The sequence below is a fragment of the Lithobates pipiens genome, unplaced genomic scaffold, assembly GCF_037356315.1.
Source record: "Lithobates pipiens isolate NorthernLeopardFrog02 unplaced genomic scaffold, aLitPip1_a1.2 Scaffold_18, whole genome shotgun sequence".
Classification (NCBI taxonomy): Eukaryota; Metazoa; Chordata; class Amphibia; order Anura; family Ranidae; genus Lithobates; species Lithobates pipiens.
The window spans coordinates 25,845,954-25,872,843 of NW_027507758.1; the positions used below are offsets into that span (position 1 = coordinate 25,845,954).

The window sequence follows — 26,890 nt, forward strand, 5'->3', positions numbered from 1 at the left end:
CAGCAAATTGGTCCGGTCTGAAAGTGGTTAAAGCGGGAAGTAAAGCCTTGCGCCTTCACAGCCTGTTTCTCTACTGCGCATGCGCAAGTCACTCTGCACGTTAGGTCCCTGCTTTCTTATGGGATCTGTATGTCTCCCCAGAAAACAGCGGGTGGGGGTGGAGGAGGGGCTGGACATGGTGTAGATTGCAGATTATGCGGCGATCCTTCATCGGAAGTGGGAGCAAATGCCTGTATTAGACAGATATCGGCCCCCCTCCCCCCTGAAAGGTGCCAAATGTGACACCGGAGAGGGGAGGAACCGGATCAGCAGAAGTTCCATTTCTGGGTGGAACTTCCCTTTTAATCACCTCACTAATAGAATAGATTACAGTACTTCTGATGGGGCCTTTTTATTCCCCATTCTTGGAAGCAGTGGTGGCCGGTGGTAATATATTTTTTTGGGGGGGGGGGGGGGGGGTTGTAAACAGTGCATCAAAACCCCCCCCCCACCCCCTGATCGGGCGTTCGGTACACTTAACCCATCCATGGCGGGCATCACGAGAGGCTTTCCCTGCTCTCCTCCGCGACCATCACAGTGGCGGGCATTACGAGCAGCTTCTCTTTCCCCTGCTCGAGTGCATTCGTCTCCTCCCTCCTCGGTGGCCAATCACAACGCTTCTTTCGGCCAGTTGGGAAACGGGTCTTAGACCTGCTTCCTGATTGACTGAGAGGAGATTCAGTGTGAGAATGTGGAGAATGGGGAGAATATGGGGGGGCTCAGTTCACATTCTCATTTTATTTTTTTATTTTTTCTGCAAGTAAATCCCTTATACAGCCCACTTCCTCTTTCTTGTCTGGTCATTATCCTAGGCTTATGACATGAGAATTTGCCAGGAAGGGAGGGGGCATGAGTCATAAGAGGGCCAATGAGAGCTGCCGGGCTGGAGGTGTGTTTGTGGTAAATCCAGGCAGTGAACAGGCAGCAGCTTCAGCTGCCCACAGTTAAAATGGCTGGAGCCAGACTCGGTGGAGGGAGATTTCTGCAGCAAATTTGGGCAGGTACAGAATTGCAGTGTATATAAAATAGTATTAAAAGTGGAGGGAAGCTTCAGAATGGCAAAGATGTTTTTATTATAACTTATGTGAGCAGACTGCCGTTCCTCTTTTAAAAAAAAAAAGTGCAGGATATGAAAAAAAAACAAATGCACATACTTGCCTAGAAGGACGCTGCATTTGTCCCCCGCCTCTACACAGAGAACTGAGCGAACAAGGACCCCTGATCACTCCGTTCTCAGTCTTCAGTGAGCTGATGCCTGTCAGTCACCGGCTCTCTGCCCTGCCTCTCCAGCGCTTACTGGAGTGTTAGGGTGTGGAGGGGTGAGAGCGGCTGGCTCAGGCTTTAGCGGCATACTGAGAGGCTGAGCCATCTGCTGGTTAGGCATCTGGGTGGATCCAGACATTAAAGTCGGGATCTCTCCAGAGTCTGGACCGACTCAGTGAGTGACATCAGCTGGCAGCGGGGCTTTACCCTGCTGTTGGTTGGAGTGCAGAACAGGGTGCACTCCTGTGATGCGCAGGAGAAGTAGGGCCAAAGGGTCTTTGGCCCTACTTCTCCTTTTGAAGATACTGGCCCCAATGCTTATGAAGTCAGTCTTGCTGTTTTGCACATTGGACTTGGATGAGTGTATACCTTGTACTGGCTTTTTACCTTTTTTGAGCCACCAAAAATAAATGAGAAAATGTTTCCTTCTGCCTGCAGCAAACTGATAGCCTCATTCTCCCAAGATGCTCCTCTCATGCCTAGGCACAGTCATTTGACTGGAGCTCAAGGCCTACTTTTTAAGTATACCCTTTAAAGAGAACCTGTCATATCAATAAAGAAAAAAAAAAAAAAAATGCTGCAGGTGCCTGCTTGTATCTGCAGTAGCTTTCTCTTGTCACAGCTGAAGGTATTTGTTGGAGGAGTGCCGGACCCCAGAGTGGGCCGACATACAGACGTCAGTATGGATGATTATTTTTCACCAAACTTTAATAAAATAAAAAAATGTGCTGGCAGCAAGACTTGTAGTGCACAAGTGTAAAACAATATGGATATGTGATGCTTTCTCTAGACTGATGACTGCTAGTATGGAGACCCGGATATATGATTTCCGTTTTTTAAAATTGCTGTCCAGCACAAGTTTGAACTTCCAGCGCACAAGACCTGATGAAGGTGGCATTTTGAGCTTCTGAAACGAGTTGGATTTTTTTCATTAATGTTTGGTAACAATTTGAATCCTTAATAGACAGAATCAAGCTTGGTGGTGCTCTCATCAGTCTAATGCAGAGTTCTCCAAGATTTCTAAACAAAGGTTTACTGTCCTTCAGACTTTAGAGGAGTGGATTGTGGCCAGCGGGAATGGAACTTTTCTTGGTATCAGTGGGAGTAAACCTCACCTCGTTTTGGTATTAATGGGAGGAATAGTGCCCCATCATTGGTGTTATTGTGAGGAATAGTGCCCCATCATTGTGAGGAATAGTGCCCTATCATTGACATTATTGGGAGTAATAGTTCCCCGTCATTGGCATAATTGGGAGGAATAGTGCCCCATTGACATTGGGAGGAATAGCTCCCCATCATTGATTTTTGGGAGGAATAGTCCCCCATCTTTGACATTATTGGGAGGAATAGTCCCCCATCATTGGCATTATTGGGAGGAATAGTTCCCCATTATTTGAAGGAATAGTGCCCCATCATTGACATTATTGGGAGGAATAATACCCCATCATTGGCATTATTGGGAGGGATAGTGCCCCATTATTGAAAGGAATATTGCCCCATCACTGGCATTATTGGGAGGAATAGTGACCCATCACTGGGAGGAATAGTCCCCCATCATTGGCATTATTGGGAGGAATAGTGACCCATCACTGGGAGGAATAGTCCCCCATCACTGGCATTATTGGGAGGAATAGTGACCCATCACTGGGAGGAATAGTCCCCCATCATTGGCATTATTGGGAGGAATAGTGCCCATTCTTTGACATTATTGGGAGGAATAGTCCCCCCATCTTTGACATTATTGGGAGGAATAGTCCCCCCATCTTTGACAGTATTGGGAGGAATAGTCCCCCCATCTTTGACAGTATTGGGAGGAATAGTCCCCCCATCTTTGGCATTATTGGGAGGAATAGTCCCCCCATCTTTGACATTATTGGGAGGAATAGTCCCCCCATCTTTGACATTATTGGGAGGAATAGTCCCCCCATCTTTGACATTATTGGGAGGAATAGTCCCCCCATCTTTGACAGTATTGGGAGGAATAGTCCCCCCATCTTTGACAGTATTGGGAGGAATAGTCCCCCCATCTTTGATAGTATTGGGAGGAATAGTCCCCCCATCTTTGACAGTATTGGGAGGAATAGTTCCCCCATCTTTGACATTATTGGAAGGAATAGTCCTCCATCTTTGGCATTATTGGGAGGGATAGTGCCCCATTATTGAAAGGAATATTGCCCCATCACTGGCATTATTGGGAGGAATAGTGACCCATCACTGGGAGGAATAGTCCCCCATCATTGGCATTATTGGGAGGAATAGTGCCCATTCTTTGACATTATTGGGAGGAATAGTCCCCCCATCTTTGACATTATTGGGAGGAATAGTCCCCCCATCTTTGACAGTATTGGGAGGAATAGTCCCCCCATCTTTGACAGTATTGGGAGGAATAGTCCCCCCATCTTTGGCATTATTGGGAGGAATAGTCCCCCCATCTTTGACATTATTGGGAGGAATAGTCCCCCCATCTTTGACATTGGGAGGAATAGTCCCCCCGTCTTTGACATTATTGGGAGGAATAGTCCCCCCATCTTTGACAGTATTGGGAGGGATAGTCCCCCCATCTTTGACAGTATTGGGAGGGATAGTCCCCCCATCTTTGACAGTATTGGGAGGAATAGTCCCCCCATCTTTGATAGTATTGGGAGGAATAGTCCCCCCATCTTTGACAGTATTGGGAGGAATAGTTCCCCCATCTTTGACATTATTGGAAGGAATAGTCCTCCATCTTTGGCATTATTGGGAGGGATAGTGCCCCATTATTGAAAGGAATATTGCCCCATCACTGGCATTATTGGGAGGAATAGTGACCCATCACTGGGAGGAATAGTGCCCCATCATTGGCATTATTGGGAGGAATAGTGCCCCATCATTGGTAACATTGTGAGGAATAGTACCCCATTGTTGCTGTCAGTTTGCAGAATAGTGGCTCATATCAGCGGGTGGAATAGTGCCCAAAGGGCCGCAGTTTGGAGACAACTGGTCCAATGCTTTGATGGATGCAGTAGCTAAATTTTTAAATATGCCCATCCCTTCCTATCCTCTACACATTCCTATTGCCAATTGAGGGTAGCCATTCATAGTAATGGGCTAATAGGTATGTGTTTGGGGGGTGGTGTGTTTAGTGGCAAGTGGTGGCATTCCCCAGAAGTGTCAGAATGACGGCCTTCAGCCCCGGAGGTCCGGCTAGCATTAATTGGAGGTCAACAATGTCGGCCTTCATAGTTCTCTCAGTACTGGTTTTATTACTTGCAGATTGTACTGGCTCTCGTCCGTCCTTTTTTTTTTTTTTGTTTTTTTTTTTTTGTTTTTAGTGTTATATGTCATTTTTCACATGATCTGTAGTTTTTCTCGGGTGCTTTCATTAGACATAAGGCAGGTGGAATGCATACCTACTACTAATACTAACCAGAAGAAGAGGGCAGCCAGGTGTAGAAGTTGAATGCTGGGAATAAATTGTGCGGCACCCAGTGGAAGACGCTCTTCTCTCTCTCCCTCTTCCCCTGTCCCTTTATTTATTTTTGCATTACTCTGAATAAAACTAAATTCTGTTCACTTTTAGGATGGCTGGAATGTCGGGACTGTTTTATCTCTCTGGATGGATCCGGGTAAGAACTACAACTAGATGGCTGTGCAAAGTGTTTTCTGTATTGGTACCAATTTATAGTAGACCTAAGGCCTGGTTTGCACCAGTGCTGCTTTGAAATCGCACTACTTCAGCACGATTTCTAAGCCACAAATCGATGCGAATTGGACCTTTTCGAATCACTGTGGCTTTTGACTTAATTTAACAGAAGTCAATGCAAGTTGCAAAATGAAATTGCAAAACAAATGTAGTTCAGGAACCTTTTTCAAAGCCGCTGCGACTTGAGTCGCGATTTGAACGATTCCATTGCTGGCAGTGGGGTGAGACTTATGCGATTTGAACTGTCAAATCGCATTGGTGTAAACCAGGGCTCATTCATAAGGAGGTATGCAAAATTCATCTACATAACATGCAGGATCTTGCTGCCAGAAAGATCCTCTGTGTTTGCTGTATATATTTCATGTTTCTGCAAGGTTTGCATGTGTGCAGCGTCCAGTGTACAGGGACTCTATTGGGGGCCGATATGTGAATAATGCATTCACAGCAGTGCCTGTGCTGTTTACAAACTGTCCGTGTGAATGAATCGTGCCTTGTGCTTCAGAATGACCTCTGAGAATCATCCATTAATCGCAAAACCTCCACCCCTGTCAGGGCTACCGGTAGGAGAGGCCCTTGGGGGTGCAAATCCACAGGCGACCTCCAAATAGGCTCCCCTTCACTCTCGTCCATACAAAGCAGTTATTGTCTCTGGACTTCTTCACACCGCATACTAGATCGGCCTCGCTGCCCACTTCAGTTTGGGGTAAACCAATACTGAAACAAAGGAAAAAGGTGCACCGGCCTCTTGCAATACCATTAAAAACTCTCGCAAAGATACACTACATATATCAAAACCTGTCCCATCACAGGAAATGTGTCCATCCGCCGGGGGCACGGCTGACTGGTTTCAAGGGCAAAGCGTTCTTCTTCTTCAGAGAGGAGAAAGAGGGCTTTGCCCCTGAAACCCGTCAGCTGTGCGATTTTATAGTATTGCATGAGACCGGTGTGCCTTCTTCCTTTTCTTTGTTTCAGTAATCGTGAATGTCTGCCCAATGTCATTCTGCGCATGCGCTGCTGCCGCTTCAATGTCTCATTCACACCAACATTTTGTAATGGGCACATTTGTTTATATTGACAGATCAGCCAGAAGCAGCAACCAAATGTGGTCCAAATGGGGTCCCTGTATGCTGCCTGATGTACACATGTACTGTAGTTATCGGCGTATAACACACACCTTAATTTTGAGGGAAGTTGCAGGCAAAAAAATTTAAGTTTAAGGCAAAATAAGGGCCTGTGCCCATGAGCGCAGCCTCACCTGTGCCCATGAGCGCAGCCTCACCTGTGCCCATGAGCGCAGCCTCACCTGTGCCCATGAGCGCAGCCTCACCTGTGCCCATGAGCGCAGCCTGATCTGTGCTGCATTACACAGATGGATCTTCTTCAGTTTACTCGGTGCTCAGTCACACACAGTCCCGCCTCCTTGGCCGGATTTTATGATGGGACAGAACACTGATCCAATGCCGGTCCATGTGACATCTATCCTAAGAGCCGGTCCAGGAGGCGGTACTGTGTGACTACGAGTGCCGAGTTCACAGGAGATGCGGCGGCGCTCACCCCCATCTTCCCCTCCGAGGCATCCAGGTATCGGCGTATAACACGCACACCCGATTTGCCCCCGGGGAAAAAGTGCATGTTATATGCCGATAAATACAGTAAATTTTAGCAGAAACATTTACATGCGTACAACATTATATCATTATATATGGCTGGAGTAATGGCCCTGGAGGCACAGCTGCTGTCCTATTTCTTCTTATTTTTTCTTTTTTTTTTTTCTTTTTTCTTTCTTTTTTTTTTTTTTTCTTGTTTTGTGTGAAACTTTTTTTTTATTTTATCTTTTTACATGCGTGGCTATACACATCTGTGTGAATAGGACGTAGACTACTATACAGCTGTTTACAAAACTATATGTTGTACACAGCTTATGTTACGTTTATGTGAATAATCTCTTCTTTATAGGGATGCACCAATTTATTGGCTGAAAATTTGTGTTATTGTTTTTCCGATAATGGCCAGCGAAAAACGCACGCGTTTTTACTGTGATTGTTTTTTTTTTTTTTGCTGCTATTTTCATGGGCCATGTGACTCAAAAACTGCATTACAATTGCAACAATGGTGCGTTTTTCATGTATTTTCACATCATTTTCAACGGGGGATGTGTGAGGACATACATAGACTGTAACAGGATGCATTTGTTTTGTTTTTTTGCTTTTTTTAATTGTTTTATTTTTGGATTATTTTTTTAACACAAAATCACTTCTTAACTATTGATTAAAAAATTAGCAGTTGAGTGGTAAAACAACTGCTAGTGTGAAGGAGCTCTTACAGTTGGTAGTTTTAAATGACCGCTGTCTGTAGTAGCATCAATAAAATACCATTTTATTTAACAAGTGATATTACAGCAGCATTTAAGTGTTTAGTATTCCTAGTTTATCCCGGTGTGATTTATTGGTAACATTCTAAGTACAGGATGTCAGTGGCCTCCCCCAGATCATCATTGTTCATTATGTCTGCTGTCAGTGTAAAGCTCTGTCTACACTCCTCACTTCACTTCCATCATCTCTCATGAATTTGGCACCGTTTGATGGTATTACTGTAATGTTCTCTTCTTTTTTTTTTTTTTTCCTCTCTTCTATGTATGAGATTTCCAAAACTGAATTTATTTTCTGGTATTTTGCCGCCATCTACTGGCTGTGTCCATGAAATGTCCTTATTCCACTTTTTCCCCGCACACTTTTTTTTATTTTATTTTTTAAACACCTTTTTTTGTTGGTATTTTAATAATAAAAAAAAAATGCAGTTTGAAATATTTTGAATTTCAATAAACACCGTGCTTATATTTTTAAAACCCAGGAGGAGGCAGTTATAACCATTCCTAATTTAACAACTCCAGCTCTGGAAAGGTTTTACCCCCAACCCTTAGGGCCATTTTTTTTTTGTGATACCGCACTGCTTTACTTTAACTGATGATTGTGTAGTTGTGCGACGTTGTACACAGATAAAAATGATGTCCTTCTTCTTTTTTTTTTTTTTTTTCTTTTTCTTTCCAGAAATGGCTTTTTTTGTGGTATTTGATCACCTTTTGTAGTTTTTTTACTTTTTTGCGCTATAAACAAAAAAAAAAAAAAAAATATATACATTTTTTTTAATTTCTTTCTGCTTTAAAACATATAATGTAAAGGGAAAAAAAATCTAATTTCTTCATCAATTTAGGCCAATATGTATTCTGCTATTTTTTTTTTTTTGGTAAAATAAAAACAAAAAAAAAATCCCAATAAGCATATATTGATTGCTTTGCACAAAAGTTATAGTGTCTACAAAATATGGGCTAGATTTAGGGACTTTTTCTTATTTTTTTTTTTTTTTTTTGGACTGTGGCATGACACTGTGGGGACTTTTTGGGGACCAGTGATCAGCGCAAAAAAATAATACATTTTCACTGTATTGATACTGGCAGGGTAGGGGTTAACATCTGGGGTTACCGTATTCTTTGCTCCATAAGACGCACCTGACCGTAAGACGCACCTAGGTTTTAGAGGAGGAAAACAAGAAAAAAAAAATTCAGAACCAAATGGTGTACTAAATTATTGATCCGTGCCCATGAAATGCAGCGTGACCATTGCACATAAATGCAGCCTCTCTGCCCACCAATTACATCCTCTATGTGCCCACCACTGCAGCATCTTAGCCCACCAATTGCAGACTCTGTGTGCCCACCAATTGCAGCCTCTGTGCTCATTGCAGCCTCTATGTGCCCATCAATACAGCATCTTTGCCCACCCGTTGCAGCATCTGTGCCCATTGAAGCCTCTTTGCCCACTAATGTCAGCCTCTGGATAACACAGCGCTCTCCCCCCTCTGTCCTCTGGCGCTCGTATGTCACGGAGCTGGGTCTGTGTGCAAGGTCCCACCCCCCCAGACCAGCTCTTGTGATAGGCGGAATACTGATTCAATCTATTATCACAGGAGCTGGTCTAGTGGGGGCGGGACCTTGCACACAGACCCAGCTCCGTGATATACGAGCGCCGGAGGACAGAGGGAGGAGAGCGCTGCAGTCGCCGGTAGGACAGTCCGGCCCTGCTCACAGAAGCTTCAGATGTCTGTCCTCTGCTCTCCTGCCTCTCTTCTTGCGTTGGCAGGGGGGCATTGCCATCGGCGGCCGGGGGGGGGGGGGGGGGGGGCAGTGCCTAGCATGCATTCGCTCCATAAGACGCAGAGACTTTTTCCCCCCATATTGCTGGGGGAAAAAAGTGCGTCTTATGGGGTGGAAAATACGTTAACTATGTTCCCTGGGAGTGCTTTCTTGCTGTGTGTGGGGTGGTTTAACTGAAGGAAGACCGAGATCTGTGTTCCTGCTTAGTGGAAACACAAGATCTCTGTCTGTCTTACTAGCAGAACGGCGATCTGCCTTTTTTACAATGGCTGTAATGCCTCTCCCGGGACGATCGCCGTGTTTCCGGTGAACAACCGGTCCTTTGGACCCACTAAATGGCTCCTGCTGAGTCCAATTACAGCGGGAGCGGGGCTCCGGTTGTGCACCCGAGAGCCAAAGAAAAATATTACATACCTGTACGTGCGTGTAAGGGCCGCCCTGCACTCTTCAGTGTAGATGAGCATCATGGGAAATGTAGTTGCAAAACATCTGGGGTGCCAAGGTTCGCCATCACTGCTATAGGCCAGTTTTTTTTCTTTTTTTTTTTTTTTTCATTTTGGATAGAGCAAGGGGGGTCATAACCCCTGTCAGATTATTATTATTATTATTATTATTATTATTATTATTATTATTATTATTATTATTTTATAAAAGTTTTTGGCTGACCAAACTTTTGAATGTTGGTTTGCTTTAAAGCCCAACTCTAGACAATGCAGTGGGGCTGTGCCTGCACTGCATACGTTAACCACTTGTTTATTTCAAGGGAGAGGAAAGGGGGAGATATACTTGCCTGATCCTCCCAGCACAAGTCTGGTCTGGCACCCCTGCGCTCCAGCTGTCTTGAACAGTAGACTCTTCCTGATGTCATCAAACCCAAAGCAGGCTCCATAGACCAGGAACAGTCCACTACTGGACCATGGGGGGGGTGTCCTTTACTGGAGGATAGAAGTATATAAGCTTTATGCTCACCCCTATACAAAACAAGCAGTCGACCCATGCAGTACGGGTATGGCAAACTCCCAAAGGCGACCCCCACCTGCGAGACGGGCGGGTGCAAACCTTCATGCGGTAGCACTTTTTCACTCGCAGGCTTGGTAGGCTTGCGGTTCCAGAGACGTTTTTGTCCTTCAGAGGTCGTCTTGTCGGGCTGGGGATGTTTAGCCGAAGCCCCGCTCAGACGAAAAAGCAGTTTGTGAGCGGAAAATGAGGGCCCTTGCCTACGGCGTGGCTCCTTAGCCTTCCTGGCCTGTGGGAGTAGTGTACTCTTGCCACCTGTGGCATTTTTAATGTCATCCAATGAGGCTCCAAAGAGCCAGTCACCAAGAAAGGGTAGATCCGTCAGGCCTTTTTTAGATGCCTGGTTAGCCGACCAGCATTTTAGCCAAATCAGGCACCTCAGCACCACTGACACTGAAGCCCTGGATAAGAGGGAGGGTATGCAGGGCCGCGTCATAAACTTACTTAAGGCCTTTGCACTAACTGGTCTGCTAGTTCCACACAGACAGGAGAAGCCTGTTGCTCCCCCAATTTGCGGTGCAAACGTTTTGCCCACTCAGTAAGTGTCTACGACACAAGTGCGGATGCCAGTACTGGTCGCATTGCTGACCCCACAAACGTAAACAAGGAACAAGCCACTGCCTCGGCCTTCCTGTCCGTGGTGTCCTTAAAGGCAGGAGTCCCCTCTACCGGGATTGTGGTTACTTTGTTTAACCTGGATACTGGGGGGTCCACGACCGGAGAAGCCGACCATTTTTTGAGAAGGCTCTCCTTAAAGGGGTATCGCACCGCCATGTATTTGGGGACTGAAAAGGTCCGTTGCGGTCGACCCCATTCCTTGTATATGAACTTATCAAAATAAGTCAGATACGGAAACGCCTTAGGTGTACGGGCTGGCTTACGGGACCCAAAAGGGATCACTACATCAGCAGAGGGATCTGCTGGCTCCTGAATCTTCAGGGTATCACGCACAGCTGTGATAAGTGCTCTAACAAGCGCTTTATCGCGCACAGACCCAGACAGGGATTCACCCTCGCTGTCTGTTCTGTCATGGTTAGCGTCATCTGAAACGACAGAGCAGGGTCATTAGCCTCAGCGGGGCCCGAGTCTGCGTCAGAGCTCTCCCCGGAGGACAGGGGGGGGGACGGGGGGGCAGGGGCCGTTTTTTACCACCTTTGCACCCACGCACCGCCTCCATCTTGGCAACAAACTTATTCAGGACCGCTAACAAAGCATCCAGAAGCACTGCACTGTCTGCAGGCGGACCGGTTGCAATTGCCTGGTTTTCGGGGGAGGAAACGCCAGTTTCTGAAGCCATGCTGTCCCTACCCTGTCTGCCACCTGTTGGGGACTTAGGACGGTGATGGTCCCACCCTCCTAACTGCTGCAGACTGAGGGGCCCCCACCGCAGAACTCACCACCCTGATAAAGGACATAATCACAGGGAAAATGGCCGCTGGACTAGAGTAAAATGGAGACAGCATGCTGCTCCCTTGTCACAATAAAAATGGTCGCCGAACGCTGTGTGCCATGAGGGACAGTAAAAAACAGGCAGAGAAAATGGCAGTAAACAGCGCTACAGCAATCAGCAGAGACAGCCACCAGACACTAAGGGGGGAGACCTACAGACATCCAGGGCACAGCTGCCCAGCTCAGTCCACACCCCAAGTGAGGGAGCCCCCCCCCCCCCCCCCCGGGAGCCCCTGTCTATGGCGGGCACACACCGCTCAGCCCATGCAGCATCCCCCAAGGGGGGGGGGGAAGGAAAGATAGGGACAGGGAGTTTAGGGACCCCCGAATCGACCTCCCAGGGAATGCTCAGCCCCACCGAGGCAGGGAGAGCTGTACTTGCCAGTCCTGAAGAGCTGGGAGACATTCCATCACAGACCCACACTCCGATCAGTACGGGGTGGCTGCTGGCCCGGCACACTGCGACGCAGACATCAGTAGCCCGGTCATATGTGTGCCCCTGGGCATTGTGCCCACCGGCCACCCCCGGAGTTGGGGGCATGTTGTGGCCGACCCAGCGCGTAGCTCTGGTCTGCACACGCTCGCTTGCCAGGCTGGGGGAGACTACAAGGATAAGGGTATCCAGCCTGTCACCCAGCCTGCTGTTGATCACAGGATCTAAGTCACAAGATCACAGGATCTTAATCTTGTGCAAAAGGCAAAATTCTGCAGAAAAAATCCACGGACCGCTGGACCCGCAGGAGGAGGTATCTCTCGATGGGGGATACCATTTTCCAGGCACAATTGAAACCTATACCAGTGATGGCGAACCTTGGCACCCCAGATGTTTTGGAACTAAATTTCAAATGATCAACTACTCTGTAAAGTGCCTGAGCATCATGGGAAATGTAGTCCCAAAACATCTGGAGTGCCAAGGTTCGCCATCACTGACCTATACAGACAGCAGGGGGGAACTGTAGTTCTCAGATTGTGCATCGCTGCTGCTGGAGGGCGGCTAGTGGTTGTGTTGAAGAGATGGGTTTTGTCTGTGTTGCAACCCGCCCTTTCACACAGGCAAAACCGGCCATTCAACACAGCAGACCCGCCCTGCAACACAGACAAAACTGGACCATTAGCACGCTGTAAAGCTGCCCCCCAACAGTGATACGCAATGTGAGAACTACAGACTCCCCCCGCTGTTTGTATGGGTTTCAATTGTGGCCGTGAACTGGTATTGAGAAATGCCTCCTACGATGTGCGCTTGCGCCCTGGTTATGTCAGCCCAGCTGATCGGAAAATCGGCTGAAGTGTGGCTCTGTCCTGCTTATCTGTGGGCACTATTCGATGGGGGGCACTTCTCGACAGAACACCGACACCACCAAAGTGGGAATGCACACAAATTTGCAAAATTTGGCACAGTGAACATTGGGTAGAAGCCTGTGATCAGGCAGGTAGGTTTGTATTATTGCAGACATAGCATGCCTCTTCTGTGAAAAAAGCTGCCTGCTCCATGATTTTTTTAGAAGTTGGGTTTAGTTCCACTGCAGACGGGCTTTGATTCCTCATTCCAATGGGCAAGTTATAGCACACGCCCATGCAAGGGCCCTGTATGCCTGCATGGGGATACACAGATGTTACATGCATCCCTTCATTTTTAGTTAGGAGACAGACAGCTGCTGTTCCCTATTTGACAACCGTGTGGGTGCACGGCCCCCAACACACACACCGTCTGCATTCAGTGCCACACACCCGCACTCACCTGTGTTTTATCATGGTTACGTGAAAGTTTGTTTTTTGGGGTTGGTTTATTTATTTTTTTGATGTGCAAAGAGATCACCCATCTGCTAGTTGCTCTGCTCCGGCCCGGACCCCGCTCACCTTCCTGCTGCTCCACGCTGTACACCAGATGTAACGTCTGCACCAGAGACTCCTAGAATATGTACCCTGATTCTCCCCCGAAAATAAGCCCTAGCATGAATTTTTTTTTCTCTGATGGCTGCAATATAAGCCCTACCCTGAGCTCTAGTTAAAGTATTTGTAAAATCATGTAATCCATTTTTGTAAAAAGATTATATGGTATAATGTGCAGTGTGTCTCCTTGTGTAACTTTACTATGGAAAATGCATTATTTACACCGCTAAGTTCTCACGTGACCTGCAAGAGCCCTTGTCTTCTCCTCCAGGCTGACGTCAGCGGCCCCTCCCTCTGCAGTGCTCGGAGCGGCCAACTCGGCCCCTCCCTCTGCAGTACTCGGAGCGGCCATCTCGGCCCCTCCCTCTGCAGTGCTCGGAGCGGCCATCTCGGCCCCTCCCTCTGCAGTGCTCGGAGCGGCCATCTCGGCCCCTCCCTCTGCAGTGCTCGGAGCGGCCATCTCGGCCCCTCCCTCTGCAGTGCTCAGAGCGGGCAAACAGTACAGGGGTTTGTAGCTCTGTTGCTGAATGCAATAAAAACTCAGACTGTCCACTAAAAATCAGTCTATGAGCTATATAATCCAAGAACAATATTTATAAGTGAGAAAGTAAAAACCTTTTGTGTAAACGAACCGACAGTCCATAGTCCAGGGCAAGCTTTAGGAGGGGAAGCCAGAAGCCAGCTCCAAAGACATGGAAAAACAAACAGAAAAAAGCGCCACCAGGTCAGGATAGATCAAGCTTAATAACCATTTCATGACTAAGCCTATTTTTGGCATTTGGTGTTTACAAGTTAAAATCCATATTTTTTGCTAGGAAATTACTTGGAACCCCCCAAACATTATATATATTTTTTTAGCAGAGACTCGATTGTTGCAATATTTTATGTCACACGGTATTTGCGCAGCGGTGTTTTAAACGCAACTTTTTGGGAAAAGGGACACTTTCATGAATTAAAAAATAACGAAACCGTAAAGTTATCCCAACTTTTTTTTTTGCATAATGTGAAAGATAATGTTACGCCGAGTAAATAGATACCAAACATGTCACACTTTATAATTGCACACACTCATGGAAGGACGACAAATTACAGTACCTAAAAATCTCAATCGGCTACGCTTTAAAAAAAAATTCCGGTTACCAGGTTAGAGTTATGCGTTTTCTTTGCTTCGCAGGGACGACGGGCGCTTTCAAATTTTTTATTTTATTTATTTTAAAATTAATAAATTGCTGTCACAAGGAATGTAAACATCCCTTGTGACAGTAATAGATGGTGATAGGTACTCTTTATGGAGGGATCGGAGGTCTAAAAGACCCCCCACACCTCCTTTACACTTCAAAGCATTCAGATCGCCGTTTTCGGCGATTCTGAATAGTGTATATAATTTTAAATCCAGCGCCATTGGCAGCCGAGTAAACGGGAAGTGACGTCGCTTCCATGTTTACCATTAGGAGACTGGAATGAAGCCGCTTACGGCTTCATTCCAGTCCCTCCCCAGCCGCCGGAGGCATCAGATTCTGCATCGGTGCTCCCGATTGAACGGGAGCCCCGGTAAGAGCGGAGGGAGGGGGGGACGTCCCCTCCCGCTGCTCCGGCATAACAGCTTTTAGCCACAACGGTTGTTATGGCTGGAAAGCCGATCGCCGGCTCTCAAAATCAGAACCGGGATGATGCCTGTAGGTGCGGGCATCATCCCGGTATAACCCCGGAAGCCGAGTACGCACATCTGCGTACGCTCGGCGGCAAGGGGATCAATACACAAAGGTATATGTTCACTTACATACTGGTTAAAAGGAATTCAGCACAAAGGATCCTACATTAATGACATCTCTCTGCATGATGTTAGCTCAGTATAATATCCATCCAAAGGCAGACAAAACAGAGTCCCGTCCAGCAGGAAGTTGTGATGCAGACCAGTGGAGCTGAGAGTGAGGCTTGGTTCTCAGTCACCTATGAACAGCAAAAGCCCAACGCAAAGAGTTCACCAATGATGCAACAATGTTTTGGCGCATGCGTTCTGTAAACCACAGGCGCGCGCCTTCCTCAAGCATTGAGAACCCAGGCTGTTACAAGCCTTATATGTGCTGATGTTAGGCGCCATCTAGTGGAGATAATATGTAACGCTATCGCATATATACAAACTAGATGGACGCCAAATGGGGGCAGAAATGTGATTACATCATGCAGAGAGATGTCACTAATGGAGGATCCTTTGTGCTGAATTCCTTTTAACCAGTATGTAAGTGAACAATATACCTTTTGTGTATTTATTAACCACTTCAGCCCTGGACCATTTTTTGCTGGCCAAAGACCAGACCACTTTTTGCGATTCGGCACTGTCGCTTTAACTGACAATTGCGCGGTCCTGCGATGTGGCTCCCAAACAAAATTTACGTCTTTTTTTTTCCCCCCGACAAATAGCTTTCTTTTTGTGGTATTTGATCACCTCTGCGGTTTTTATTTTTTGCGCTATAAACAAAAATAGAGCAACAATTTTGAAAAAAAGCATTATTTTTTACTTTTTTGTTTATAATAAATATCCCCCAAAAATATATATTAAAAAAACATTTTTTTCGCGATGGCAGGGCGGCATTAAAGATTGGACGTACCTGTACGCCAATATGCCTGCCTGTGCCATTCTGCCGACGTACATCGGCGCGCGCTGGTCGGGAACTGGTTAAACTTGATCTATCCTGACCTGGTGACGCTTTTTTCTGTTTTTACGTGATTCATTCAGAATGCTTTAAAAAAGCGTCTCCAATGCCACATTATTGAAGCAAGTGTAAATAAGGCCTGTAAATATTTTTTATTTTTTTTATAAAGACCTTTTTGAAAAGACAAGGCACTGTAAGTTGACATTGTCCTATCTTGATTGAGTTTTCTGATAGTATGGATTTTGTGAATTCAAACATATTGATCTTCTAATTTGAAATGAGCTGAGCTCGGGATCCCTTGATTGTACTGAGCGCGCTCTGTCTGTGCCACAACGCAGAAGAAGATTATAGAAAAATAATAAAATTGCCCCTGCTGCCTATTGTCCTGAGGGTGTGTGAGAGATCAATGTTTTATCATTTTGTGAAGGTGACCTTCTCACACATTGTGTCTCTTCCTCCTGTTTTTCTGCCGCCATACCGTTATTGGAGCGCCTGCAAATTGGATGGATTTTTTATTTGTATTTTCAAAATTGCTTTTTCACGGCATATGTGTGTGTGTTTTTGTTAGAGCTCACAATGCCGCTTTTATCGCAGTGCAGTTTACTGCATCTCCCTAGATTATTACAGGAGCAGCAATGGACTTGATAAACTGCTGTATTGGAGGGTGGGGAATATGTGACCATGTATTGGATCAGGACCAAGGTCTGGTATTTTTTTATTTTTTATTTTTATCTGCCCCTGATCAAATTATTGAATATAAACCGTGCATGCTTCAAGCAACTCACGCTGACACTTAGTTCAGAGTCAAATTACTTTCACTTTAATATTTCCTCTTTTCAAGACTTAAATACCATTTCATTAAGATTAATACACGTCTGATAAGACTGGGGGTATGCAAACCACAAAACAACCACAGATGTATAAATACATATAGTGACAAAGTATTGGCTTTAGCTGGGTCCCCCATATGAGGAAGTAGCTTTGTTCTTGCAGTGTTCTTGCTTCTTCTGAAATATTGGTGTTAACTTTGAGTGTATTCCTAGAAGAAGTGCGATCCTTCCGTTAACTGTCCTTCTGTTAACTCTTCAGTTCCAAAGCAGCAAGGGAGGGATAAGCTTGGCAAATATCCGAATATGTTTTAAGGTTGATATACAGAAGCTAATATGATAGATATATAAAGCATGTACTTGCCAACAAGATCACTTTTATCAGCGGCGGGAGCTGGCGGCAGCAGCGAAGGCAATCCGGTCCGTTCCCTAACTGTGCATGGAGACAAGTGAGGGGAAGATGGCTCTTGAAGGGCCATTTAAAAAAAAAAAAAAACTTATAATTTTATTGAGTTAAAGAGAAAAATTGGTTTACAAAACATCGCCATTTGGGCATACCCTGGCACAAAGTGGATAACAAGTAAAGAGTAAGAATAATATTTTTGCATATCATAGTCTTCTTACTAAAGATGAAAAGTCAAACATTTTAAATCAAGTATAGCTATAGCGGAGTATTCTGGGGAAAGCGTTCAGATGGGGGCAACTGAACTAATGATAAACAAGGTAAAAGTGTTCGTGTGAAAAGGTTAGGGATTGTTTGCCGCCTGAAGAAGAGAGGTCCTTTTGGGGTTATTCGGAGTTAGGGATTGGTGAGGTGAAAGAGCTGCCTACCCCAGGGGTATGCTTCTGGGGTCAGCAATCCACTTCTCCCATAGCACGGTGAAACCGATTGTGGAATGATTGGCTTTTCAAAATGAATACTCCCATCTGGAAGTGTTGGTTAAGTATCTGGATTGCATCCTTAAAGAGGAAGTAAACCCTGATGGGTTTACTTTCTCTTTGATTCCCTGCAAAGGTAAAGCATAATGGACTACTATGCATCGCATAGTAGTCCATTATGTGTCACTCACCTGACACAGGAACCAGCGAAGTCACCGCTGTCCCCTGTAGTTCCGAGCGTCCATCTTCTTGGTGGGTCGCCGTGGGTCTCGCTGCTCCGGCGCTTTGATTCGCTGGAGCTGCGATGACGTCACTCCCGCGCATGCGCACGGGACCCGACACTCGCGGCATATCGCCGCGATCTGCGGCTTACCCAGTGCACCTGCGCGCCGCTGTCTACGGTGCATGCGCCATAGACAGCGGTGGCTGTCTTCAGGTAAATGTCTCCTAAACCGTATAGGTTTAGGAGATATTTCTTGGACCTACAGGTAAGCCTTAATCTAGGCTTACCTGTAGGTCAAAGTGGTTTGTAAGGGTTTACAACCACTTTAAGAAGAGGCGGATGCATTGATTTCCAATTTCTTGCAATTGTTAGGCGGGCTGCAATTAAGATGTGTGTACTCAACGTCTGCAAGTGCTTGGGCCAGGTGGGGATGGACAGACCTAGCAGTAGATCTAGTGGGGACATCAAGAAGGTCGTGTCGCATAAAGAGTGGATTCGTTTCTTTATTTTCCCCCAGAACTTGTTGATTGGAGGGCAGCCCCACCAGATGTGACCTAGGGATCCAATTTTGTCACGTCCTCTCCAACATTTGGGGGAAGAGGAAGGGTAAATCCTTGCGAGTTTTTCCAGAGTGAGATACCATCTATGAAATCATTTCTATAAGGATTCCCAGTGTGTAATACAATGAGGAAGTGTGAGAGCCTTCAGCCACAAGACTGTAGGAGATGGCTGGTATTTGTGGGCTGTCCAGTATTAGATGGCTGAGGATAGGAGATCCGAGGATGGTGTAGTCATCAACTTGTAAGAAAGGGAAATTCCTTTCACTTTAGAGTCATTATTGTTGTAGAATTTCAGATGAGCCTTTGGGAGGGCGTCTGTTTTCGACCGCCGCAATTTGGAAAGAAGGGATCTTATCCGGAGGTAGAGAATTCTTTGAGGGGTAGGTCCGATGCCAGAAGGGCTAATGCTTCTGTGGGAAGTGTTGATAGGGTATCCAGAGAAATGCCTGTATCTGTTTGTGAGAGTGCAGACCATACCCTAAGAGAGGCAGTGATGGTGTCCAGAAAATGGTGCTTTGGTTTAAGATTAATCCAGGTTGCGGCCAAGACAAGTTTAGGGTCTGCGTTGAGTACTGCAGCTTCTATTTGTTTCCATGTTTGACGTTGCTCCGACCACCACGTTTTTAGTTGATCAAGGATTGTTGCGTGGTAGTATGCTTGAATGTCTGGAGCACCTAGTCCTCCTTGTTGGACAGGGGTGATGAGTATGGCTTTTTTAACTCTGGTGGCGTTTTTGCTGCCATATGAAGCTGTTAATAATTCCTTGAAGTTTCCTTATTTGGTTTTGTACTAGTGGGAGGGGAATTGTATGAAATGGGTATAAAATATGCGGTAGTAAGTAAGTTTTTGGCCTGAGCTATCCTTCCAGCCCATGAAGCCGGAACATGGCCCAGTTCTTTCGTTAGCCACGCAAGCCTGCCCACGAGGTCCTCTAAATTGGTTCTAAGTAAGATTTGGCTGGGAAACATTAATTGGATTCCCAAATATGGTAAGAAGGAGTTGGGGGCCCAAGCAAAGGGAAAGTTGGCGGAAATGAATTGCTTGGTTGGTCTAGTCCCAAATTGAGCATAAGTGATTTACTGTACATTCATTTGTAGAGGGATATTGTGCTAAATGAGTCTAAAATTACTTGGACTCCAGGAAGGGAAACCATGGGATTTGTTAGGGCAACAATGGCATCATCGCCATAGAGGCCAATTTTGTGATCAGTGTTTCCAATTGTTATGCCTGATATTAGTGGTTCAGCTCTAATGGCGTGCGCTAACGGTTCCATTACCATGACAAATATTAGGGTGGATAGGGGACAGCCCTGTCTGGTGCCATTAGTAATTTTAAATGGCGTGGATACAACACCAGAGGTCCATACACGTGCGGATGGTTGAGTGTACAAAGCTAGTATGGCTGATAGGAAGGTGCCTGATATTGCAAACTTAGAGGACTGCCTCCATATAGGGCCAATAGACTATCGAACGCCTTCTCTGTGTCCAAAGAAAGGAAGAGAGAAGGCGTTTGGTTGTGCTCCACTCGTTGTATTACGTTGATAAATCGTTTAGTGCCATCTGAGGCCTGTCTACTCTGCACAAAGCCAACTTGGTCAGGGTGTATGATTAAAGGGATAACTGTTGCGAGGTGTTGTGCAAGAAGTTTAGCATAAAGCTTAGTGTCTATGTTTAGAAGAGAAATTGATCTGTAGTTAGCGGGGTTGTGGCTTTTCCAGGTTTCGGAATGGTGACTACTAATGCATTTAGGGACTCCTTGGGAATGTTGCCAGTGCTCGCGAACTGATTATAGGTGTTGCAGAGGTGGGGGACTATGAGTTCGGGAAATCCTTTATAATATTAGTTAGGGAGTGCATCAGGACCCAGGGCTTTATGGAGTTTTTTAATAAGCGTATGAATTTCTGTGGGTGAGCGAGGTTCCGCAAGCAGGTTGAGTTGTTCTGGGTAAATAGAGGGCAGGGAGATAGAGGACAGGAATTGTGAGATGGCTGTTTGGTTGGGAGGAGGGGAGGCTGGTTCTTTCTCGGTGAGGTTATAGAGTTTGGCGTAAAAGATGCTAAATTCATTTGCTATAGCTAAAGGATTACTTATGCATTTGCCTTGAGAATTTGTAAGGAATGGAATTTTTTTTTATTAGAGAGTTGTCTTTTAAGTTGTTTGGCTATGAAGGCACCAGGTTTATTGACGGAGGTATAGGCTCGTATTTTAAGCCGTTTAATGTAATAATCAAAGTTCTTTCTAAGATGCTGGTTAAGTTGGTATCTAAGTTTTAATTCTGAGTACATGGTCTCGGAAGGGGATTTTTTATTGATCGTTTCTAGAGTTCGAATTTGGTTTAGAAGGGTCTCTGTGATAAAAAGACTGATTCTTTTTGAATTGGGCACCCAATTTTATGAATAGACCTCGTAGGCAGGCTTTGTGAGCGTTCCAAGTAATAGCATGATCGGTTACAGAGCCTACATTATTGTGGAAATAATTCTCAATCTCGGATTTTATTTGAGTCTCAAGTTTTGGGTTGTTGAGAAGGGAGGTATTTAGTCTCCAGATTGTATGTCTGGGAGTTTGGGAAAGAGGGGCTAATTTGATTGTGACCGCTGCATGGTCGGACCAGGAAATTATTCCTATTCTGGCATCAGTGATTGATTGAAGTAGGTGTTTATCTGTGAGAAAAAGGTCAATCCGAGAGTTAGGCCGCGTACACACGGGCGGACTGTTCGCCCAACTTTGTCCGCTGAACAGTGTTTCAGCGGACAGTCCGCTCGTGTGTGGGCTTCAGCAGACAGTTTCAGCGGACAGTCTGACGAACAAAGTTTTTCGGAATTTCCGTAAGACAGTCCGCTGAAACTTGGTTTTGTCCGTCCAAACTTGGTTTCAGCGGACAGTCCGCTCGTGTGTAGGCAAGTTGGACAGACTAAGTATCGCGCATACTCAGAAAGGGTTTACACGGCCGAAGGTTGCATTGCAGTGTATAGGACGTCATTTTTCTAGTCCCGTCGTACGTGCCGTTCACGTCATTGCGCACGCTTTCAGCGGACTGTTCGTTCATCGTGTGTGGTCAAGTCCGTTCATGCAAATTTTGAGCGGACTGTTTGTCGGATTGTTTGACGAACAAAGTTGGGCGAACAGTCCGCCCGTGTGTACGCGGCCTAAGAGTGGTGCGGGGGAGAGAAAAAGGTGTAGTCTCTTTTCACATCATGTAGGCATCTCCATGAATCAAATGGCTCTTCTCTTTTGAGTAGGGAAGAAAGTATAGAGGGCCTACGGCCAATTGTATTTGAGGTATCTAGGTCTGGGTTGACAACCTCATTAAAGTCCCCACAGATTATCAAGGGTGAGGATCTATCAGGTTCTAGTTTAGCAAAGAGGGCTGTGTTTTTTTTTTTTACTTGCTGTGTTGGGAGCGTATATATTAACCATCGTAAGAGGGCAGTTATCAATTGTGGCGGAAAGGATTAGTTATCTGCCGTCCTACGTTTATTTTGGTACTTATGGCGATCATCACACCTCTCTTCTTCAGGGTGCATGAGCAAAGAAACAATGAGGATATTTTTTATGACCACATGAGGGTTGTTTGAGTTTCGAAAAATTAGTCTTTTGCACACAGAGAATATGCCTGCTGAGCTAGGGCTTCTTTCCAGAGCAAGTTTAGTTTAAAAGGTGAGTTTAGGCCTTTTATATTTAAAGAGGTGAGGGTAAGAGTCATGGTGGGAGAAGGACTAAGGTGGAGTGCGCGAGAGAAAGAGACTACCTCCTTTGTCTGAGATTAACAGGTATCGAAGATGTAGTGGTTGCAAAGGATAGCTATTAGCGACATAGAGTATGCTTTCCAAAATATACAACTTTAAGAAAACAAGGATAATTATGCAAATACAGCAAGAGTGATGAACAGTGCTTGAATAAACTGTAGTAGCAACAAATATCACAAAACCAGTGTGCTTAGCACACTTTAACCTGGGGGGTGACGAAGGGTGATGAGTATAGGCCTCATCCCAGCTGGATTCAGATAGCTCTGGGACCTAAGGTGGACCTTGTTCAATGTTTTGGATGCCGCATTTCTTGAATTAGGTGACCTGCGAGGGGAATTATTTTGCCCTGTATCCCCAGAGGCAATGGGGAGGAGACCCCAATTTGTCAGCTTCTTGTATCCATCTTTTGGCGTGAGAATTTGTACCATTTGGTGCTGGTGCAAGACCAGCAGTGTAGTTGGGGAAACCCCATCTGTAGATAATTTTTTTTTTTTTTCTGTTGGATAGATGTAATGGGACTCAAAGCTCTATGCATTTCCATTGTGGCTGGAGATAAATCGGTGAAGAGCTTGAGGTTGGTGTAAGGGGCTGGAAGAGGTTTGGTTGTTCTGGCGGCGGCGAGGATTTGCTCCTTAACGTGAACAAAATGGATCCGAGCCAGAACATCTCTGGGAACGTCATCTGAGTGTTGTGACGGTTTTGCGATTTATATGTGCTCTGTCTATTAGCGCTTCACGGACATTGATGCGGGGGAGCAAAGAGGTTTAATTCCGGGATACCCCTAAATTTAATATTGTTTCGCCTGGAGCGATCTTCTAAATCTGCAAGCTTCATTTTAATGTTATGGATTTCCTCTATATGGTGATCTTGTGCGTCTAGTAGCTCATTATGTGCTTTAAAATAGTCCTGCAGGTTCTCCTCTAAATTCCACGAGTAGGCGCAATTTTGAAGCGGGACGTGTTTGGTATCAATTTACTCGGCGTAACATTATCTTTCACAATATAAAAAAAATGGGCTAACTTTACTGTTGTCTTACACTTTTTTGAATAAAAAAAATATATATATATTTTCCCCCAAAAAAGTACGCTTGTAAGAGCGCTGCACAAATGCTGTGTGACAGGAAGTATTGCAATGACCGCCATGTTATTCTCTAGGATGTTAGAACCCCCAAACATTATACTTTTTTTTTATTTTATTTTTTTATTTTTTTTTCTAAGTAATTTTCTAGCAAAAAAATGTTTTTAACTTGTAAACAACACATCTAAAAAAGAGGCCTGCTCTTTAAGTGGTTAACTACTTGCCAACCGCTTAAAGCCATTCTACGGTGGCAGAATGGCTCTCCTGTGCCGGATCACGTACCTAGTATGTGACTCTGCACTTCCCGGTAAGGGGCACTGCGGCAGTGCTGTAATTAGACACGGCACAAGTCGGTCAGAGGGTGCCGGCCAATAGATGTCCACCGGCACCCGCTGATCGGAGGAACACTGTCAGCGGGGTTGTGCTGGATTTTATGTCACTACAGAGTTGCTGATCGCTGCCATTACTAGTATAAAAATTAATAAAAATTACAGTGTGTGTGTGTGTGTGTGTGTGTGTGTGTGTGTGTGTGTGTGTGGCCTGGTCATGAAGGGGGGTAAATCTTTCGGAGGTCAAGTGGTTAAGTATAGCTTTAATTTTTATAATTAATGATGAATTTGCACTTGGTCCGTGTTGCCTATACAAAAAAAAAATGTTAATATGATGCTTTGCCATTAATGAAGGCAAATGTGTTTTCAAGCAGCATGGCCTGTAGTTTCCTTGCTGTGTACAATCCTGCCTTGTACAAGATACACGCAGAACAGACTTCTAATATCCAAACAGTGCTGTGTTGCAGAAGTCAGGATCAGCATGCCTTCAGCAGAACAGAATATAACCCGCTTGGGTCAAAGTAGACGGGGCTTCGTGAAAATGGATTTATCGCTAATCATCTAGTTTTTTTCTTTTATTTCAGGGGCTGTAGGGACCAATACAGGATTCATAGTGAAAGTTCACATCTATTAATCATTTTACTTCCCTTTTTTCTCTGTGGATTGGCCTCATCACACATTGATTTTCAAGTTCGGCAAACCTTTGTGTGCTATATTGAGTGCTTTTGTTGGAAGTGCTCATTATCGCCCCTTATGAAGTCCTCCAAGACTTGATAAACACCTTTTTTTTTTTTTTTTTTTTTTTTTAATATAAGCATCCTAAGGTCTTGTTCAAACAGAACGTGCTTAAAGGAGAAGTAAAGCCAAAGCTCGTTTTGGCTGTACTCCTCCTATGGATCACAGGAGTTCAGTTCATTCTGCATCTGACCCATTTTCAGCAGACGACGGGGATGGAGTTCGCTGTCGGCTGACGTCACAGAGCTAATTCCAGGCTCGGGCAAGATCGCGACAATGAAGTCGGGATCCGCCCACATGCCTGGCTGGTACCACCCGGCTCAACCTATCAGTAAGCTGCTGAGAGGCTGAGTCGGCCCCTCCTGCCCCCTCCACAGCTCTGCACTACAGTGAAGGAAGGGGTGGAGGTGGAGGGGGGGGGGGGGGAAAACCGACAGCAATGACTGACAGTCACCAGCACTCTGCTCATGGAGTGGAAGACAGATGCTGCATCCACCTAAGTATGGTTCTAAAAAAAAGAAAAAATACCAAGGTTAAAGCACCACTAAAAATAGCGCCGCTTTTCCACGACGCACCTCCCGCCCCAGTGTGAAAGGGGCCTTATAGAAATGATTAGGTGGCGTTTGTGCTAGGAGGGGAAATTTGAGGGGTAGAGGATTTATGCTAGGAAGGGGTAATATTATTATTTTTTCTGGGGGGGGGGGTTGTGCTGGGAGCATATGTGGAACGGGAGGATTTGAGCTAACCCACTGTCGGCTGAAAACGCTTTACAGGAGGGCAGAACAATGTGCCACTCCTGTGATTTATAGAAAAAATACAGCCAAAATCGCTTTGGCTATACTTTTTTACAATTTTTGTCCAGGCCTGCTATTTGGATAGAATTCCTGATGTATTGCACCGTTTTCATTTACTTATTTTACGTACTTATTTTTCAGAACAAAAACCTCATTCACAGTTAATTTTCGTTTTAAGAAAATAAAATTTCTTCCTTTTCCTTCAAATTTTCTCATCTCTTCAATCGAAAATGAAAGTTGACTCCACTAACCATTAGGAAATCTAACGTTCCAAAATTTTCAAACCAATTTCTACTGGCATATGTCCAGCTTTTAGAGTGCTTGTATAAGTTGCAAATCAAGGTGTAGCAGACACGGGACGGTTTGCAAGGTGGATTATCCTGGCAACAGCATTTATTATTACACACAGATTTTCCAAGTCAATGAGGACAAGCCACAGAGAAGAAGAAAGTTTAAAAAAATAAAAGTATGGCCAAACTTTTTCTGGCCATACTTCTCTTTGTGGGTCTCTGTGACTCAGTGACAGCTGATATAACCACAGTGCCCCATACAGGGATCGACATTTGGTCAATCACTGCTGAACTGGCCGCACTCTGTGTGTCAATGGACACACAGAGCCACCTCGGAAGCAAACACACGAACGAATGCCCCCAGAGCATGCTGCTTACTCTGGGGGCACTCAGAGCGGGGCAGCAGCCAGGCACGCCAGTGGGAGGGACACAAGAAGAGGAAGATTGGAGCTGCTCTCTGCAAAACTATTGCAAAGAGCAGGTAAGTATCACGGAAAGTGTACAGGCCTGTAAAGTCAAATGCTGAGATCTCAGTGCTGGAGTCCCTGAATGTCATAGGAATTTACTAGGTGGTTTACCTCTTTGGAATCTCAGAAAAACTTGAAATATCAGTTTTTGGTGGACTGACCCTTTAAACAAGTGCCACGTGGCTGGTGTGGGGTTTTTACTTAATAGTGACCTTGTCAGATTGAGGACTTTGCAGAGTGTAACATGTTGTTTCTCTGTATTGTGAACCAAGAATGTGTCAGCTTGTCACACTAATGACTCTGAGCACAGGCCGACCTCACTGAATCCATTAGACGCTTTTGCTGGAGGACAAAATATGTTGTTTCTTTTCAGCTGGTAGACATGTTAACCATCACTTCTATTTGTTAAATAGAAACTGCTTTATATCCAATGAACATGCATAAAGACCCATTATTGTTTCTTAAAGGGATTTTATTGTTTACTGTCTAATAATTATTTGTCTTTTTGTTTTAGCAAACGCACAACTACTTGACGGGCCCTTTGGGAATGTCTGCTTGGTGCTCTTACATCGTTTTTATCTTGGCCACTTTGATAATTGGACTGATTCTGGGTTTGGTATAACAAAATTTATATTTCCCCCTTCTTTTGTCCCTCCCCCCCCTCTTCCCTCTTCTCCTCCCCCCCCCTTCCCTTCCCCCCCCTCTCTTCTCTCTTCCCCCCCCCTCTCTTCCCTCTCCCCCCCCCTCTTCCCTCTTTCCCCCCCCTCTCTTCCCTCTTTCCCCCCCTCTCTTCCCTCTTTCCCCTCCCCTCTCTTCCCTC

At 45.4% G+C, this 26,890-nt stretch overlaps 2 protein-coding genes across 2 annotated transcripts in view; both read left to right on the top strand.

The window, feature by feature from the left end:
- HAO1 (hydroxyacid oxidase 1) overlaps window positions 1-26,890 on the top strand; it is a 443,817-nt gene that overhangs the window by 252,784 nt on the left and 164,143 nt on the right. The window lies entirely within an intron of this gene.
- TMX4 (thioredoxin related transmembrane protein 4) overlaps window positions 1-26,890 on the top strand; it is a 118,836-nt gene that overhangs the window by 62,290 nt on the left and 29,656 nt on the right. Inside the window, exons 5-6 of the mRNA XM_077485490.1 lie at window positions 4,862-4,907; window positions 26,585-26,686. Of these exons, the coding sequence (XP_077341616.1) occupies window positions 4,862-4,907; window positions 26,585-26,686 (148 nt within the window). The remainder of the gene's footprint in view (window positions 1-4,861; window positions 4,908-26,584; window positions 26,687-26,890) is intronic.